Raw genomic sequence first — 19,772 nt, 5'->3', positions numbered from 1 at the left:
TCACCTGTCCCTGGGGGTAACCCCGCTCCGAAGAGCCGGCGGCACATTTCCTTTGCGCCCCTCACCTCGCAGCTCCGCTCTGCTGCCGGCCACCGAGCCACAATGCCGGCAGCGGCCGGACCGCGAGCCCCGACGTGTGCTGGCCCGGCCGTGCGGGTGTGGGCGCTGCAGCCCCCCGGTGCCGTGCATCGCCCCGCGGCCGCTGCGATCCCCTGGCGATGCGTGCCCCTGCTGGGGCGGGCACCACGAACACGTTCTCCCGCTCAGCTCCTGCTCAGTCGTAACCACTTCGCTTTCAGCACCTCCGGGAGGTCCCAAAGGTGCAGCGGGGGCTGCAGCCAGCTGGGGAGCGTGGGTCAAGCAGACAAACCTATCGGTTTGGCTATCGCATCCCTCCTCTCCCCTTTCCGAGCTCCCGGCGTCTCGTACCGACAGGGTGTCTGGCTCAGAAACAAGTGCTTCAGCCGAAAGCCCACCCTGCCCCTCCGCTCGGAGCAGAGCGAGCACAGCCTCCCCTTCCCGGGTCACATTCACAGCCACCACGCTGCCCTACAGCCGCCCGATGCGCGGCTCGGACGGAGGAGGTGGCTGCACGGAGGGGAGGGACGGGGCCGAGCCCCCAGGACAGCAGCGGTCGCGATCCCGGCGCGGCCGAGCTTTTATCGAGCTCTCGAGCTGCTCCCGGCAATGCGCCGTGAAGTCTCGGGGAATTTAAAGCCGAGCCAAAGGCCGCCGAGGCGCTCTGCCCATTTCGCTGCTAATGCACAGGAAGCCCGTGGAGACCGGGGGCGGGGGGCGGGGGGGCAGCGGGGAGGATAGAAAGCAAAGGGGAGAGCCGGGGCTGCAGGGGCGCCGCGGCGTCAGGTGCAGCGCCGCACCCCCGCTTGGCCGCTAGTCCCGGCCCGCCGGGCGGCTGCCACCGGGACCCGACGGCGGAACTCGGGGCGGCCCCTGGGGCACCTGCGGGACGGGGCAGCGGCGGGGCCGGGGGCGCGGGGCTGGGACGGCGCCGAGCGCTCCGGGACGGGGCGGCCGGCACGGGGCGGCCGGGGGCTGGGCTGCCCCGCCGGGGGGGCTGCTCTGCGCTGCCGCCGCGTGCCGGGTGCCCGGGGGGGACCGGGCGGTACCGGGCGGTACCGGGGGGCACCGGGGTGCCGGGGGGTGCCCGCGGTGCCCGCGCCCCGCCGCGCGCCCATTGTTCGCCGCGGCCAATCCGCGCGCGCCCTCCCCGCGGCCGCCAATCGCCTGCGGGGGCCGCGCGGTGAGGTCAGCGCCGCCCCCCCCCTTACCCCCCCCGGCCGGTGCGCGCTGACATCACGGCGCGGCCCGGCGGGGCGGGCCCGGGGGGGCGGGCGCGGCCCCCGCCCCGCGGGCAGTGGAGCAGCGGCGGCGCCGTCCCGCAGCCGTCCCGCATCGCGCCCCGCGCGCACGGGGCCGCCCGCATGGTGGACGTCCTCCTGCCGCGGCCGCTCCCGGGCGCCATGGGGGAGCCCTCCAAGAGTAAGTGCGCGCCGGGCCGGCCGGGCCCCCGGTGCCGCCGTCGGGGCGGTGACAGCACCGGGCACGGCTGCGGCTCCGAGCCTCGGCCCGGGCGCTGCCGGTGCCGCCGCTCCCCGCGTGCCCCGCGCTGCCCGGCTCCGCGGCGCCGGCTCGTAGCGGGCTGCTCCTGCTCCTGCTCCTGCTGCTGCTCCTGCTCCTGCCCGCAGCCCGCGCCCTGCCCGCCCCGCGCCGCGCTGCCTGTCGCTGCCCCCGTCCCTTCCGCGCCGCCGCTCGCCTCTCTCTCTTTCCGTGTTTCGGTTTTCTTTTTTTATTATTTCTCTTTCCGTTTTTCTTTCTTCCTTTCTCTTTCTGTTCTTCTGGTTTTGTTTGCTGCTATTTCTCCGTCTGTCTGATATCTTGTCTCTTTCCGTTTTCGTTTGTCCACGTTCCTGTTTCACCTCTCTCTGTTTTGTTTTTGATTTTCCATTGGGTTGGTTTCCCTTTCTGTCTTTCCGTTATCTTTTATTTTCTTTCTTCTTTTCTTTCCTTCCTTTTCTTTCCTTCCCTTTCTTTCCTTCATTCTTTCTTTCCTTCCCTCTTTTTTCTTTTGTTTCTTTCTTTTTCTTTCTTTCCTTTTTTCTTCCGTTTTTGTTTTACACTTTCCCTGCCGTTATTTCCCATTCCGAGGTAACACTTTTATTTCTCTTCCCGCGGTCCTTTCCCTCCCTCGAGTTTCTCCTTTCATTTCTCGCTCCTTCTCTCTCCGCTTTCGGCTTTCCTTCCGTCCTTCCCTTTCCCTGGCCACGCTTCTCTTTCGCCTTTCCTTCCTTTCCCCTGTCCACATTTCTCCTCCTTTCCCCCCGTTTCGTGCCCCTGTTCCCGGCGCCCCGCCGCTCTCCGCGCCGTGCTGACCGTGACCCGCTCGCTCCGGCAGGGCGGCCGGGGCTGGCCCTGTGCGCGGGCTGCGGGGGCCGCATCCAGGACCCGTTCCTGCTGCGGGTGTCGCCGGACCTGGAGTGGCACGTCGCCTGCCTCAAGTGCGCCGAGTGCGGGCAGCCGCTGGACGAGACCTGCACGTGCTTCCTGCGCGACGGCAAGGCCTACTGCAAGCGGGACTACAGCAGGTGACCGGCGTGCCGCAACGAAACCGACCCCAAAAAAGCCCCGCGCCACCCCTCCCTACCCCCCCAGCCCCGCGCTCCCTGACGGCGCCTCCCCGCAGGCTCTTCGGCATCAAGTGCGCGCAGTGCCGGGCGGCCTTCAGCAGCAGCGACCTGGTGATGCGCGCCCGCGACCACGTCTACCACCTCGAGTGCTTCCGCTGCGCCGCCTGCGGCCGCCAGCTGCTGCCCGGGGACCAGTTCTGCCTGCGGGAGCGCGACCTGCTCTGCCGCGCCGACCACGGGCCGCCCCCCGACGGCGCCGCCGCCGCCCGCGGGCCGCGCAGCCCCGCGCTGCCGCCGGCCGCGCACCTCGCAGGTACCGGAGGGCCGCCGCGGCTCGGGGAGGGCGGCGGGGGGCAACGGGGGGGGCGCGGCGGGGAGCGGCGGCGGCGGGGCTGACGGTGCGCGCTCTCCCCGCCCGCCGCAGAGCCGGTGCCCGGGCGGCCGCCGGCCCCGCGGCCGCCGGCGCACAAGGCGGCGGAGAAGACGACCCGCGTGAGGACGGTGCTGAACGAGAAGCAGCTGCACACGCTGCGGACCTGCTACGCCGCCAACCCGCGCCCCGACGCCCTGATGAAGGAGCAGCTGGTGGAGATGACGGGGCTCAGCCCGCGCGTCATCCGCGTCTGGTTCCAGAACAAGCGCTGCAAGGACAAGAAGAAGTCCATCCTCATGAAGCAGCTGCAGCAGCAGCAGCACGGCGACAAGACGGTGAGCGGAGGGAGCGGGGCGGGCGGGAGGGCGCGCGTTGGGGGGGGGGCCGGGCCGCCCGGCGCCGCGCTGAAGCCCCCCGGCGTGCCCGCAGAGCCTGCAGGGCCTCACCGGGACGCCGCTGGTGGCCGGCAGCCCCATCCGGCACGAGAGCGCCGTGCAGGGCAGCGCCGTGGAGGTGCAGACCTACCAGCCGCCCTGGAAGGCGCTCAGCGACTTCGCCCTGCAGAGCGACCTGGAGCAGCCCGCCGCCTTCCAGCAGCTGGTGAGCCCCGGGCGCCGCGGCGGGGGGACGGGGGGGCGGCCGCGGGGCTCACCGCACCGCCGCTGCCCCCCCGCCCCAGGTCTCCTTTTCCGAGTCCGGCTCCTTGGGCACGTCCTCCGGCAGCGACGTGACCTCGCTGTCCTCCCAGCTCCCCGACACCCCCAACAGCATGGTGCCCAGCCCGGCCGAGACGTGAGGCCGCCCGGCCGCCCGCCGCCGCCGCGGGACTTCCGCATGCCTGCGCTCCCTGCATGAGACACCCGGCCCCGGGCCGCTCCCAGAGCGCCGGACAAACGCCTTTGTTTTTTAATTATTCTTATTTAAAAACAAACAAAAAAAATACCTTACTGACGGCCAAAAAGCACCGGGATTCTCGCTGCCTTCGCCAGACCGGAGAGAGAGCCCCCGCCCCGGTTATTTCGTTGCTCGGGGGTTTCGCCCCGCGGATTTCGATGTTTCCTTCCCCCGAAGAAACGCGCCTTTCCCCTGCTGGAGCCCGGCGCGCCGAGAGGCTGCCTCGCCCGCCGCTGGCGCTGGGGACGGCTTCTCTTCCCTGGCTGGAAGGGAAACGAGCAGAAAGGCGAGCATCAGCCGAGAGAACGAGCGGGGAGAGGCTCCCCCGGCGCACGCCTTCCCGCGGCCGCGGAGCCGGCCCGGCGCCCCCTCCGCAGCCGCTGCCCGGCCTCATCTCACGCCGCTGCCTCGCCCGGGGTCGCTGGAGAACGGGACCCGGGACCGAGCCTTTGTAACGGGGCCCCCGGTACTAGTGGTGTTAAGTTATCAGTGGACGGAGGATGGATTGTTTGAGCCTTTAACGAACAAAAGTAAGTTATTGCTATTTATTGTCAGTCAGCGGTTGAATAGTGGGATTAAATATTTTGGACTTAATAAAAAAAAAAAAGTAAAAAGAAAAAAGGATTGAAACGAAAATAAGGGACGGGAGGGCGGCGGCGGGGCCCCGGCCCCGGGAGCGGGCGGGCGGCGGGGCGGGGAGGGCCGGGCGGGGTCCGTCGCAGCCCCCAGCCCCCGGCCCCGCAGCCCCCAGCCCGGTTTTGCCGTCGCGGCCTCTCCCCCCCCGCCGGGGCCGCGTGTTCACGGCTTGGAGGCGGAGCGCCGCTTCCCCGTTCGGGCAGCCCCGGGGCCGCGCCCGCACCTGCCGCGGAGCCGGGCCGCATCGCCTCCCGCCGGGGCTGCCCCGGGGCCGTCCCGGGGCTCGGCGGCCCCTCGCACGCCCTCGTTCTCCCCGCCCAGCCGCGGCCGGCGGCCCCTTACCGGCCTCTGCCGCCACCCGCCCGCGGCCCCGGCTCCCTCCCCGCTGCCCGCTCCCCGCAGGGCGGCCCCGCGCTGTCCCCCGCGTCCCCAGCGCCCGGCGGCTGGGAGGGCGCCGCTGCCCCGCGTCCCCTCTCCCCGCACGCCCCTCCCGGCCCCTGCGGCCGCTCTGCGGCTGCCGTCGGGGCTCGCGGAGCGCCCGAGCGGCCCGGGCCGCCCCGGTCTCTGTGGGTCCGCGGCTCCCCCCGCGGCGGGGCCCCCACATTCGTTACCTGCGGCCCGCTGGGCGCTGCCGGGCGGAGCCGCGGCCGGGCCGGGTTTCGGCTCCCGAGAACGATCCGCCGGGCCCCGTCCCGCTCCTCCTCACACCGCGCCCGCGGCCCCGGCCCCCTCAGCCCGCGGCTCCCGGGAGGGTCGGGTCCCGAGCGCCGCCGCCTCAGGTGCGGGCCGGAGGCGGGGGGGGGGACCGGCGCGGGGCTGCGAAGCGGGGACAGCGCCCGCTGAGGGCGGCCCGGAGCGCGGCGAGATCGGCACGGCCCCGGCGGCGCCTTCCTGACGGGCCCCGGCAGCGGCGGCCGCGGCTCTGGGGCCGGGCCGGGCCGGGCCGCGCTGAGGGGGCGGCTGGGGCCGGGCCGCGGGGCCCTGCGCGGGAAGGGCGCGAGGCGCGAGAAGAAAGCGCTGAGGCGGGCGGCAGGGCCGAGGGTTTAATGGGGGGGTTGCAGGGGAAGGGCGCCGGCAGAACATCACAACGTTTAAAACAGCGTTATTAAAGGCTTCCCGAAACGTTAGAAACGCGCACGGTTTACAAAATCCGTATTATGCGGGGCGTATCAGCAAAACATTACAAACAGAGGTTCCTCAGAGCCAGTTCTGAGAAATGCTTTAGACGTCTGGGTAACTGGAAGGACATCTTACCCGCCTCGCTTGGCTGCTTTTTTCCCCTCTCCGAGCCTTGTGCTGCTTATCGTAATTCAAACACACCAACATTTGTAACGCAGAAGTCACTCCATAGTCAGAATAAGTTATTTTATTACAAGACATATAGAACATATTTCCTCTATTGGCAATCTTGGTTCTGCAGTGCAAGTACCACCACATCACAAGGTAGAAAGTACCCAAACCATGACATAGGATCCATGAATGAAACAAACTCAAATTATCAAAATTACGAAACAGAACTTGAAAGTATCTACAGTACTTATGATATAAATAGTGCAAATTATATATATCTACAGCATAAGTATTTAGAGTATCAAAATTTTTTCAGAATAGCCTTGTAAAGAAGGTAGTCAGCATGAACCAGTCAGTATTACAATGCTGGGGACCTTAAAAACAAATACACCACTTATTTTTTCAAGAAGAACTGTCGAGCTTCTTCCCAGGACTGCCGGGGGAATCTGTTGGACAGCTCAAGATAATCTTGAGAATTGAAAAATTTTTCTGTTGAAGACAGAACATAAAATCACCAAGTTATTCCCTCTCTAGATAAGATGGCAATAAAACAAGAATAATGAACACGCAGCCAATTCGAGATACTTCAAGTCATTTGCTCCCCCTCCCCCTAAGAAAAACTTCTCACATCATGGAGTAACGCTAATGCAGAGCTACAGGCATCGAGGCTGGGCTTTGAAAATGGGGGCACGGGGGCCTGATGAGCAGAGGTGTAGGTTTTTAATTTACTGGGTCGGGCTCTCCGCGGCAGGCACTGCGGCATTATGTATGGCTCTACATACTGCGTGTTCCCAGACCCCGTGGGGACCCGCTCAGCCGTGCTTGTGCTGGCGCAGCCTGGCTCGGCTCAGCAGCCCCCTGCTCGACAAAGCGCTACGGAGGAGCTGTGCTCCCCGATTCCCCCAAAGCTCGCAGCAAGATGGCAAGCGCAGCTTGTACTCCTGCAAGCACTGCTGGTGACGTGAATGGACTACACATGCGTGCGAAGGTTTGCAGGATCTGACCCCGCCAGCAGCGTGTTGCAGTGCAGCACTGAACAATGGAGAACTTTCAAATTCTTTTCAGAGCAGTGTTACTGTTCCCATTTTTATTTTTTATTCTTTTTTGGGAGGGGGAAACAACACTGTCTGTCCTTCACATTAAAGTGATATAATAGATAAAAATAATCTTGCTCATACTGCTATTATTAACTCAGCTTTTTGCAACAGGGGAATGTTTAGAAATTACACTCTCATGTCACCACATAGTCATCTTTGTTTAAAAGTTCATTCAGTTTGAATAATGAAAATAAAAAAGCAGTTTTCCACTTGGATTTTAGATATTTCTTCAGCAGATTCTCATGCAAATGCAATCCTGGAAAGTTTGTTTTGCAGACACTGCACGAGGCTGCTTCAAACTAGAAGGTATAATGTTGACAGTAAAATCACCATGTTTATGTTAATTTTAAATTTTGTAATTTATTTTTAAACACAAAGCTTATGTTTTAGACCTAGAACTGCTTATCTTCTGCCAAGCATTCAGCAATACAGTGGTGAACTTCTGCTTGCTATTAGGGAGAAACAACTGTCCGAGCGACATACTTTACGCAAAACGCGGGTGACTCAAGATGATTTTCCCATCAATGTACTTGAATTTCACATTTGTTCAACAAGTAAGAGCTGTCTTAGCTGAGAATCTTTCAAATGGTTAGTCTAAAATGGTTAACTGCATTTTTACACAATACTTGGAACAGAGGAAAAGCTGCAATTCTTCTGCAAACTGACAAACTTTACAGGATAATTACAGGACAGTATTTTACTAATTTTTGGCTCCTCTGGTGTATTGGTATGGCTCCACGGCTTCTGTAACCTAAAACTTTTGAAGGTAGTCTTTGTGACAGTTAATTAAATGTGTGCACGTACAGGATCACATTTTAGGACAGAATACCACACAGCATTTAATAAAGATTAACAGCCTGAATTCCTGATACTGTGAATAGCAGACTGGAAGCCACACACGTTTTAGTCAAATTTCAAGCTAGGGAGCCTTTCCCAAAACTGTAAAATCATTCTGCTGTATTCCTTTCATGGTGAGGCAGATTGAAAAAATATCTCATTCACAGTAAAATGTATTATCTACATATTTTGTAGCCTAATTGCTACTATGTTACATTTCATGGATACCTACCCCTCTGATGAGATAACTGATTATCCATTTGGCCTGAACTCTGTGCAAAGTCCTATGAAAAAAAAAAAAAGAATCAGGTCTTCAGATCTTGCATCTGAAGAAATAAAACAACTTTGTAAGCATTCACAGCCACCCAAAAATACTAATACATTATGAAATCTGTAAATTATCTGTAAATTAACAAACTGCCTTGTTTGCTACACATCATAACAGAGAACTGCTAATAATTAAATTCTATAATATACAGTGGAGTTCATAACTTTTTTTTTTAATTATACTTTAATATACGTCACAGAAAAACAGCTTTTCAGTATCTTCTTTGGAAATAATTATCATGATTTTTTTATTTAAGACAATTGATAGAGCTATATTTCTTTAAAACAAGTAGTGTTTTAGACTTGCACTACAGAGCCCAAACACATGCTTACAAAATTGTTGAATGATCCCAGTTTGATCGGTTGTGCTTCCCGGTGACCCAGGAGCCTGAGATCCCGATTCCCTGACAGTAAGTGAAGTTTCTCCAAGGATTAACTCCAGGCAATACTGCGCCCGCTGCTCCTACTGGGCAGGAGGCTGCGTCCTCCAGAGTCGGCAAGGACACCGACTTCGCTCTGAACCAAGCAGGATTATGCAGCTCAGCTGCCCCAGTTTGGAGGGGGTTTTGAGGAGCAGATCTCAGAGTTTAAGCTCTCCCTGAGCAGAGGTGGTTTATTTGACAGGAGATACAATTTAGTAAATCATAGATACTTCTAAATATGTACTTTTAAAAAGTATTTCAGCCCATCTAGAAACAGAAATAACAAAGAAAGGATGATGCAACCTTCGGCGGGAGGATGGAAATAGATCTGTTGGCCAGGAGGCTTAACGTGGATAGCTGCAAAATCCAGCAATCATTTTCCTTTGATTTACGCTGCACACATTTAACACACTGTATTTAAGTGTTATATTCGTACACACGACCAAACTTTTACGTAAACGGGACTTCTTTTTGCATTCCCTGGCACAGGAAGAATCTCATTTTCTAGTCACAGGGAAACATTTTACAGACTTTACCAAAACTTCCACTGAAGCAAAAGAGAGATTTGCTTGACAAACTGCAGCGGGTTGAAATAAAAGTGCAGGGGCAAGGCTCTTCTGTGTGTACGGGGATTTGAGCATTCCTTGGTTCCTTTCAGAATCGTTCTTTATGTGTGTGTGTGTGTTCAACATTTGGGATGAGATTTTAAAAAGAGTAAAATATTGAGGTATCAGCGAAGCCAGCAAAAACTTGACAGTGTAGAGCCCACGAGGATCTTCTGTATTTTAAGGCAACTCTTCTGAAAGCCTGAAGGAATAGCACGGGGACTTGGCATCTGAGATATAAATACTCCTCTAATTAGAAATCGAATGAATAACACTGACCCTTGCAAATATACTTACATTTTGCTGAAGCTACTGGGGATTTAAATGCCACTATTAGACTAAAGGAATCAAGGTAAATAGCCTTAATTATTTGATGGGGGACACTATTCCCTACTTTTTTTTTTTTTTTTTTAAATTGGAACACAAATCAAGCTTGCTGCATTTACTGATAATGCTTATTTTTTGCTACTGCACCTTCTAGAGTGAAATCTGTAGTTTCCATATTAAAATGTTTCAATATAAAAGAGTCAAAGATGAATTACAACTTTGTATTTAAACAGAAGTTCATTAAAATATGGCCAATTCTTCTAATGCTAAGTTATGAAGTTTTCGTTGTCATTTTTAATTTGATATGCAATTATTTTAGTATTGTAAGAAGAAAAAGTAGTCCCACTCAGAAGCTTGATAAGTCAGTTACAACTTAGTTAAGCTAAGACTTTTAGTAAACATTTAGTTCTTATGCCCTCTCCCCCAAATCTGTGTAGCCTACCCTTTGACTAGCTGTAAAGCATTAGGAACGAGTTGGAGCAACATTTCCGTATCAACAACAGTAACTCTCAGGTGACTGATAGAGAGTCCTAAAAGCATATTATTCTGTAATAGCAAAGTGTTTATGAAAACAGCATTTATTCATTTGAAGATAGATGGTAAAATGTATGGAAAGCATGAGGCACACGTGAAAGCTGATAAATAAAGCACAGCATATAAATTTACACAAAGAGAACAAACTCGCTGTAAATCCTTATTCAAAACAGTATTTATAATGACCTCAGTGGCTTACTGTCAAAAATAAAGATTGCAAGATTAGACCGGTAACATATGTTCTGTGTATTTTCTGCATAAAATATATACACTTCTGTTCAGTTCTCCCTGTAAATCTGATGTACACAGTATACAACTGTACATTTATATATAAACAGATTAACATGCAGATTTCAGATATGCTGTATGTGCAGCCCTTTAAAAAAAAAAAAGTATTTTAAAAGAATTGTCTGGTAACAGTATGATCTACACCAAATCTTCTTTTCACATCCAGTAACTTTAATGACAACAGGATGCTGCAGGCGATAGGGAGAACCCAAACTAAACGGTAACCTTTCAGTGTTTTAAGATGTCTCAAGTACAGGCATCATCTGTGGTTTGAAAAGAGCTGCACAGAATCTTAAAGTACTTCAATGCTGTTTACTTGTTTTACCTAAGGCAAGCGATTTCTATATACACAGCAAAGGTGAGAAAAACGGCTGCAGTCTTCCTGCACACACTGCTCTTACTGGCATAGCTACCTGAATGAACGTGGCGAGTAACACACAGCTCATCTCCTGCTCCAGGATGATCTTGTTCTGGGAGTTATTGTAACAAGCAGCTATTAGTGAAGGGAAGAGCACTTTGATTAAACGAGGATCACTGAAATACTGGAAAGGCAACTGGCATAGCTTCTGCAGCACTGTGGGGTGACGGCCAGATTGTACAATGATCTGAAAACACAAACGTAACAAAATTAGAACACGTAGCCTATCTGGTCTTCTCTTCCTGTTAATCATCAAGAGTGTTGAAGTCATGCTAAAAATATGAGCATGGCTGAGAAGAAAACATTTTAGTAAATACTAAAAATAAATCTTAGAACATTTAGTCCAACTAACTTCTGTTTTAGTGTGCAAATATTATTTTTATTGCAGGGGAACACAAAGAAAATAAGGCTGTGAAACTGCTTTTGCCTGTATCACCAAAAAAGACAGTAAAAATAAGAACTGGATTAATCTGAGTATTACAATACTTTTGTTTAAGACAAAGAATTAAAGCAAAGGCACTGTTCTAAGTTTAGGACTACAAAAAAAAAAACACCCACAAAAACAAAGAGAGAAACAACTGCTGCCATTTAAACACAGTAAGCATATCTTTATTGGAAAAAAAAAAAAATATCAAGAGCGAGATCACCAGGACCATAAAAGCCTGATGAAGCTTGCTCATCCTTTACTGGAGTGCTCTCTGGCAATCACAGAGGACTCTGTTTCATCATAGATGTCTGCTATGCATTCTCAGGCACAGAAAAGAAAAGGTGATTGTAAGCTGCACAGCAATGAGTTTCAGTAGAGACTCCAAAAGATCCTCCCATCTGTATTTCTTATCTCAGTTTCTATCAGTGCCATTGACTCTAAAAGGAGAATTGTTTAGATAAATGGGACTGTTGTCATGAAGCAGGCTAAGTTTACAACTGTGTACATCTGGAAAAATAAGGCAATGCTATACTGGTCTCTTGCAAAGGAACCTTTCCAATTTACTTGATATTTTTATAAAGTCTTTGTGATAAACTAACAAAAATTCAAAATCAGATCTGTTCCAAGCAACCTCGATTAGACAATTATAATATGAAAGAGCTGTTTGACCCAAAGTTGGCTTTTCAGCATAGGAGGAAGCTCCTATAGGGCTGAACACTGTAAAACTTAGGGTCATGACTGTAAATTGTACTTGGAAAAACACAATTTTACAGGTACACACCCAGACAAGACTGCATTGAAATTAAAACCAGAAGGACAGAAAGAAGCAGTTGAGACCACAGGAACATAAATTACAGGGATTTACAAGTTTTCAAAGCACTTTTAACAATACCTTAAGAACACACTCTGAGTTGATAATGCATTTCAGTTTAAAAACAAGATCAACAAAGTAATAGTTTGCATTTTTTCAGTTCACCAGCCTAAAAGGCACTGAAAACCTTTCAAAATACTGGCAGAATTGTCTTAATGCCCTTAAAGCCAGAAGGAATTTTTAAGAGACAGACAAATACGTGACAATTAAGTATACAGTGCTCTTTTGAGGAAAATATCTAGCCCACCACGAAAGCATGTGGATGATGCTGAACTTAGTTGTTGGCTACCACGCTTTGTGCTTACTGCTGGAATTGTAAATTAATCACGCTGGGTATGATCTAACTCTAGGCTTTTCTATGGCAAATCCTACAGTCAGAAAAGTACTTTGAATCAGTCGTAACCGTACTAACGTAACTACAATTGGTATTTGTACAGGACAGAGTGAGAGAACTCCACTTCTTTTTAATGGCCACTGGACCTGAGGAATAGACCCAGAAAAAGCAGTTTTGAGGACTTTTAATTTTTCATTTCGCACTTCACTTCCCTTACCTGTTCTAGAAATGCCATGGATAATTAGCGAACTCTTCTCAAATGAACAGTGCAGACACCCAAACAGCGCTCACAGAATTACTATTTCATTATCTTTTTAAAAAAAAAAAAAAAACTTTTTTTTTTTTTTTTAACTAAGATGTTATCAACATTAAAGATAGGGAAGTTATACACAAGAGCTGCTGATTATTTTAATCTGGTATTTATCACACATGGAATCAATTAAATGAGTTCAGCTCATTGTACTAATGCAGCTACACTAAACCTGATACACTGCATTATGTAGCCTGAAAAAAATCATGAAATAACTTACCCCTCACTGGAAAAAATTCCCAAGCAAATAAACCTCTAAGAGCATATTCCTCGTTTCACTGTCGAGTGGCAGAGAAAGTGAAGTCCAGCACTTAACTGAGCAGATGAACATTAAAGAAAACATATGAAAACCTTGTCTATGACTTTTTTACGTTGGAAAAAGTATTTTTTTTTTTTTTTAAACAGTCACTTCCTTCTCTTTGCTGGACAATTCTAGGGAGTTTTGCAGACCTGGAATACTCTTCTCATAAAATCCTCTCACATGAGATACAAACCCCTTACTGCAAGGCTGTGCAGGAATTCCTGTCACATACTAGAATTAGCTTTTCTCGTTGCTCTCTCTCCAGCCTGAAAGTCAGATATGCCTGTCAAACGTAACAAGATCTTAATTAAATCACTGCATTTCTGTACAGCCAAGCACTTAAGCACCTGCTTAACTCCAGATATGTGCCTAGGTCCCATTAATATTTGCTTGTGGTCTTTTTCCGAATTGTCTACCAAATTAGTAAAAGCTACTCTACTGTTATTCAGAGCAGTTCATTCAAATTGCTGTTTTCTGTATTTTACTTAAAGTGTTGCCTACTATTAATTTCAAGATATTCATATCGCCTCATTAGTTTTGCCTGTGCTTTGCTTAAAGAAATTGCAAAGACGATGAACTTGCTTAGCCTAGGTTGGTTTTGACCCAACACAGTAAACATTGGAAAAACCTTATGAAGACAGAAGCTACATGCAGGTAAGACAAACTGCAATTATGTTTGTGAAATACTATTTCATGATGAATTAATAAAGTTTTTCTTGCTGCTACCTGCCAAACTGAAGACCATCTCCGGTATGTTTCAGCAGCGGAAGTGGAGCCCAGCAGACGACGAGGAGATGTGAGTAACAGACAGCACATGAGCAAGCACTGGCCAGTGGCACACTCTGCTCTCCACGTAAAAGCATGTCCAAAACGAGAAGTTAGAGCATCTCAGGTCCCTTACTGTGCCAGACAGGCAGCCTTTCCACCGCGTAAGTGACAGTTAGGAAGGGCTGTACACAATGCATGCCACTCTAATACTTGATATTGTTTACTTTCAAGCTTCGCTAAGAGCCATGTTTAGGAACAGCGATCTCCACGCTGGGTCTCTGTCTGAATCCCCAGGTTCCAGCTCGCATGCTGTGTTACAGAGCCGCACTAGCTGACTGTCCAGCACAATGACTGATGTGATGACCTGGGGGAACTTTTTACCGAGCAACACCTCTCAGGGTTGCCTATCTGTTATCTTCTGTCACTCCCACCGGTTAAAGCCTCCCGCAGGCCCCACTAATGTACTTCATCTCCAATAGCCAGAGGCACTTGCCTCTTCCCTACCCCACCCAGCAAGCCCTGCTCCCGTGTGCCTCTCGAATGCAATAACCATCCCCATCCACTGAAGCTTACCACTTAGGAAAGAATGATTCCTGTTGTCTCAAGGTGGAATCCATTTTTTTCTCAAGTTTATTTGGGCCAATATTCACTATATAGTATATTGCTTACACATTGCTGCAATTCTTCTAGCTGTGAAAGTCTGAAGCAGTATAAAAGTCAGTCTTTCAAAACAGGCTACAATGACAAAAGCCAGCAATATGCCACACAGCACTTGAGCAATAAAAAAAGGACAATCAATCAAAAAAATTAAAAGCTCCTTGTAGTATTGGAACAGTAATAAAGTTGTGAGGGGAACTCATCATTTTGCTAGGAGATAAGGCTTCTCCTGCTGCTGAAGCAGTGTTTCTGGCTACACAATCCAGGTGACTGCTAGAAGGCTTTTCCGTCCTGGATCATGCAATTCTTCTTTGTATGCCCGCTGGGACAGCTCCAGCACCTTTCTTTTCCCTTTTCTTTTCCGGCACCTTGCAAAGCAGATCTTCACAGGACTGAAGACCTTTGCTAGGGACCTAATAAATGCACAAGCATGAACCTAAATAATGTAGGTTCAATTTCCTCTGAATAGCTTAGGCAATGTACAGCTCTTCCCTTTCTCTGAGAAGCTCGCGAGACCCAAAAGGAGCTTTCTATGGATCCTGGAGCAATGAGAATCTGGAAGCTGTGACTCCCTTCCTTGCTCGCAAGGGCAGGGAGATAACCACTTGCATACGCAGGGGAAGTCTTTGCATGAGAACTACCAAGAGAAAGACATTTTGGTGAACACCTCATAATTCTTCTTACATACTGTATGCAATATATAAAACATCTGTCTTGGATTCAATCTTTCCCTATATACCTTTTATCATGAAAAAAAAATACTTACATGCCTATGCATAAACTTTTGCCAAAGCTATGCAGTAAAATATTCATAGCTAAAAGAATCCTGCTTTTTTGATTGATACACATCAGCAGCTACATGTCATAATAAATAAGAAGTCAAATCTTACCAACTCAATGACTAATTTTACAAAAAGAAAAAAATAAAACAAGAAACCTCTAGTATTTGGAACCACACTAGAGTAGCTGAGTTTATAAACATCTTACAAGTAATAAACAGAATTTTCATTGAGAAATCTGACGTGTCAGTCAGAAAGCTGAGGGATGGGTGCATGTAAAATACTGAAAAAATATTACCCAAATTGAGGTGAACTGGTGATTCATATATTCTTTAAGAACTCTCATATCCTGATTTGACTCATAAGTGAAGATGCCTGTGGCTTGGTTTTCAAGAACTAGTTTAATCAAAATGTTTTTTGAAGATTTAAATTTTTTTTTTTAACCCATGAGGAAGTATTGCTGCTGACAATCCAAATGTTTGTTTCCAAGTTGTAACTTCATACTTTCTACATGACAAGCATTTGAAAAAAAAAAAAAAAGGAAAAAAGAAACTAACTGAATTATTTAAAATTTGCCAGCAACGCTTCAGAGATTTAGAGAAGATTAAGATCACAGATTGTTTTTAAGAGCTTCTATGCACACACACATTAAATATTATCAGATATTTTGCTACAAGGAACAACAGAAAAAAGAAGGTTCAGTCTTACAAAACGATCTTTTTTACTCCTTCTGTAACGCTCAAGGCCAGTCCAGGATTACTAGAGAGTGGAAGTGGTGATTTTCAGAGCAATATTTAGTTTAGTTCGACTGATGGATTTAGGTTTTCTTGTTTCACTTGGACATTTGCAGCTCTGGAAAAGCACCACTCATGTCATTTATTTCTGTCCATACACACCATAAAAACACAGGAATTATCTTTCAAAAAAGTGTAATTAATTTTCTGGTCAGGAGGAACAGAAAGCCTGCAGCAAGCTTTTTGTCTATGCAACGGCGAAACAAAGAACGGAGAAGCAAGTATTCAGTTGATTCAGAAAGCCAGGTTCTCAAGGAACTAAACTGTGCTAGAGCAGACAAACATCATATTGTGAAATTATTATTATTTACCGAGGACTGTATATACATCTGAAAAGCTGCAAGACATCAATAATTGTACTAGTGAGCAGCATGTCTAAAATTTGTAAGAGTTTTTGCCATTTATTGTTTCCTCAAAGGTTGCTGGCATTTTTCAGTATTTTTTTTTTTCAGCATTAGAAGTTGTAGCTCTTGCATCAAATGTAAAGTGAAATGAAATTATCACAGCAACGTGTAATTGGAAACAGGAGAACTGGCTTGAATCTTAAAGTTAAGTATAAAATTTCCTGAAGTGATGCCTTCCTCAGCTCTTGCAGAGAAAACACTCCTAATGAAGAACTGTATTCCATAGTCTCTTAGTAACAAATAACAGTCACTGTCACTGCAAGCTTTTTTTTTTTTTTTTTAAATGAAGCAAAGCATTAAAATGTCCACTTTGACTGTGGTCTTCTGCTGTAACCTATTTCAGGTTCAGACACAATATTCTCCGAACAATGTGGACTACAAGGCTAATGGTTCTCTAAGGGGCACCCCCTGGCACTTCCACAGTCTTGCATGACCTACAGTTCTCAACTTGGACATGGCCATTGTAAACACTTGGCTCTTAAAACTGTACTGTTGGTATGGGAACTATTAATGTTTCTTTTCTATTTATAATTTCTATCAAAGTCAGTTCTAATTGGCACAAACAACTAATCGCTTTATTGAACAAGAGCTGAAATGTTGTGCATCGACTCTGTAACTACAGAGAATACATCAAACGGTTAAACGCTTTTGTTTGATGTCAGGTTATTTATAACTTTGTAAAAGAAATAAGTCTTTATATTAGTAGCCCAGAGTTTCTCTTCAAAGTTAGATCTGCATTATTTCTTTGCTTCTATATAAACAGATCCCATACTGCTAGTATTTAATCAGCGGAATATGTCACCACTTAGGCTCTTCTTCTGTTTTAAGGTCAAGCTCTTTTCTTTCCATTTTGCAAACTCTGCTATTGGCAAGGCTCTGAGCAAAGAATGTTCTAAACTCCTTCTAACATTTATCAGGAACCAGAGCGCCATTTCTACGCAAAACCAATGTTCCAAAATGCTACATTCAAATTTAAAAATAAGAATTTGGTCTATTTGAAATATTTTAGTGTTTATTTTCTTAACAGCACACACAAGCTTTCCGAGAGAAGTTGGGCAGATAACAGAGTTCAGAAATAGCATTTGTCTTCCTATAAACCACATTATGAGTGGTGTCCTTTCAGAGCTAGCTCTATGGTTTAAGAGCACAGTGCTTTGTGGTGCTCTGGGCATGCATAAGAGAAGAAAAAAATATCCGAGCAGTTTTTGTAGAATCATCCAAAGTTCTTTAAACATGCAGATAGGATAACAGCAAATATAAGTACAGTGATATGTTTAAAAATGTAAAAATGTCTATCAACAGTGACACTAGTGAGAAACTGAGATGAAGAAGTTCTTGGTGTGAAACTCTTGAAAAAAATGTCACTCAAAATGATAACCAACAAGGTACCTTAGATAAAAGAACAAAGATTATAGAGATTAAATTCATCAATAAATAAATTTAAAATATCAGCTTGACTAAAAGATGAGAAGAGAATGGAAATGATTCCAATAATTTCTGAGGCTACCTGTGAACTCAGCACATGCCCAGGCTACAGGATAAACTGGTTACCTAACAGCCAAACCAGGAAGAGTAGTAAGGAAGAGCTTTACTTTAAAAACGATGGAATTTTAGCATTTAACATAATGACAATAAAATAAACATTTAAACACGTGAGGTTGTTCTCATGCTTAATGTCAAGCACATACTTAAATATCTTGTTAAATTCAAGGGTAACATTACTTTCTAGAAAAAGTTAAGCTTTATAGCTTCCAAAATAATGTAATGGTGGATTTACATGTTTAAGTGTTGGAATAATTATTTATTTATTTTTATCAGAGAAGAATATTATTATATATCAAATGTATTGTGAAATACATGTATAAGCTTAAAAAAAAAAATCTACCATGTCTCAGTTCCTTAAGTATGGTTCTGAACACTGAAACGATCAGAACTGGACCTTGCAGCCCTGCATTATTTTTCCAAGAATCATCTTCTCATTTAGATAAGATCTTCAACTTTAAGGATGCACCACTTGGAACTTCAAGCTAGTGTTCTAGGCATGACCCTCTACTCATTTAGAGGTGGAACTCCAACTCCACTGATGAAAATGAAGAATTCTTGATTTGAAGCCTAGAGAGGGAACAGGACCTCAGTCAAAAGAAGTTCAAACTGACTATTGGAAGAGGTTTCTGCAATGATCCTTGAAAACAGATCTAGCTGGGTCAAAAAGGTGCGAGTAAATAAATTATTACAGTTTAAAACACAAAAAAATACTTTGTTTCTCTCAGAGCATTCTCTCTTTTCAATACCAACCAAAAACCTACTTGCAAATAAGCTACACGGTCTTAGAATTTTTACTACTAGAACATTTTGCTTTCTGGCTTCAACAATAAATGTAAAGGCTTTGTGAAAGTATCTGATTGTCAACTAAAAAGACTGAAACACATGGAGCTACTTGACGTTACAGAGCTGGCTTGAGAAAAAAGCTTCAGAGAGCAAGAAAACGTACTTTTCTGCCATGAAAAATATGCAAGATTTTCCATAGTATTCACTTTTGCAAGACTTAATCCATTTTATTTTTTTTTCTTTATATTTCAATATCACTTCAATCAAGTGCTACTCATTTATTTGAGCTAAATATGATGAAATAGGTTTGGGAGACTTCTTTGGGTCTCTTGCATGTTCCCACCCATACTGCAGCATCCAAGTACTTGGAACAACTGCCAACTGCTGAAGCCCAAAGCTGTGAACAGAGAGCAGGCTGATGTCCTCTCCGTGTGGGGCCAGCGATGTTCAGGACAGTCACTGTGGTTCTGCAGAGACTTGGAAAACTTTAAGTTTATGGGAGAAGCACAGGGAGTTCCTTCACACATGAGGCAAAACAGACAATAGCTCACAAGGCCTGATTAAAGATTTGCAGACTTTAGACTTTGTGTTCAGTTTTGGTGTGAAATTTAGTTCTCATGGAAAAGAGAGACTGTCACGCTCGATTAGAAAGAGGCAGAGGAAAGACAGGCGTCATGCAAGCTTGTGCAGGCATCTCTGCCAATGTATCTCCACTAGCCAATGCCAAAATATTCCAGGTCTAGGTCTTTGCTGAGAAGAAAGTGCTTACGCCAAGCTTTATTTATTTATTTATTTATTTATTTTTAAGTGGAGATTAAAAACCGAGGCCACCGAACTCTCTTCCTGATCTGAGATTAGGACATAGCTCTCTGGAGGCTGCGACATTAGCCGCTCACTCTCTCCAGCCCTCTCCTCAAGGCTTTACTTATGGATGACGTATTAAGGATGCTGGAAGTACTGCTTATGATGACATTGGGAGCCAAGTTTATTCTTTGGTGTTTACAATTTAAGAACAATACAATAAGATAAATCCAAATGCATTAATTTCTCATATTAACTCCTACGTGCTCTCGCTCCCTCTCCTACAGGAATCAGCCAGCCATCCT

At 47.6% G+C, this 19,772-nt stretch overlaps 2 protein-coding genes across 6 annotated transcripts in view; one reads left to right on the top strand and one right to left on the bottom strand.

Annotated features, from left to right (window-relative positions):
* The first annotated feature begins 1,427 nt into the window (after window positions 1-1,427).
* On the top strand, window positions 1,428-4,074 carry ISL2 (ISL LIM homeobox 2). Its single transcript, XM_068695889.1, has 6 exons — window positions 1,428-1,500; window positions 2,414-2,603; window positions 2,702-2,958; window positions 3,070-3,353; window positions 3,448-3,618; window positions 3,698-4,074. The coding sequence occupies exons 1-6, from the start codon at window positions 1,443-1,445 to the stop codon at window positions 3,812-3,814; spliced, it is 1,077 nt and encodes a 358-aa protein (XP_068551990.1). The 5' UTR covers window positions 1,428-1,442; the 3' UTR covers window positions 3,815-4,074.
* Window positions 4,075-5,899: 1,825 nt separating this feature from the next.
* The window catches only part of SCAPER (S-phase cyclin A associated protein in the ER), a 160,228-nt gene continuing 146,355 nt past the window's right edge, over window positions 5,900-19,772 (bottom strand). For 4 of the 5 annotated variants that reach the window (XM_068695860.1, XM_068695862.1, XM_068695858.1 and 1 more), the window contains 3 exons: window positions 10,689-10,880; window positions 8,005-8,056; window positions 5,900-6,327 (listed from right to left, as the gene is read on the bottom strand). In XM_068695860.1, the coding sequence (XP_068551961.1) occupies window positions 6,233-6,327; window positions 8,005-8,056; window positions 10,689-10,880 (339 nt within the window). In that variant the 3' untranslated portion in view covers window positions 5,900-6,232. Of the gene's footprint in view, window positions 6,328-8,004; window positions 8,057-10,688; window positions 10,881-12,645; window positions 18,451-19,772 lie in introns of those variants that run through there. The other variant, XM_068695863.1, reaches the window with a different exon arrangement.

Source organism: Anas acuta, chromosome 12 (genome assembly GCF_963932015.1).
Source record: "Anas acuta chromosome 12, bAnaAcu1.1, whole genome shotgun sequence".
Taxonomy (NCBI): Eukaryota; Metazoa; Chordata; class Aves; order Anseriformes; family Anatidae; genus Anas; species Anas acuta.
The sequence above is the reverse complement of the archived record's forward strand: the minus strand, read 5'-3'. Positions and strand labels throughout refer to the sequence as shown.

What these genes read in the sequence shown, in the direction of transcription:
- ISL2 (XM_068695889.1), top strand. Translation starts at nt 1,443, where the DNA reads ATGGTGGACGTCCTCCTGCCGCGGCCGCTCCCGGGCGCCATGGGGGAG. An exon ending in TGCAAGCGGGACTACAGCAG is followed by an intron (nt 2,604 to 2,701) that starts GTGACCGGCGTG and finishes GCCTCCCCGCAG; the next exon opens with GCTCTTCGGCATCAAGTGCG. An exon ending in CCGCCGCCTTCCAGCAGCTG is followed by an intron (nt 3,619 to 3,697) that starts GTGAGCCCCGGG and finishes CCCCCGCCCCAG; the next exon opens with GTCTCCTTTTCCGAGTCCGG.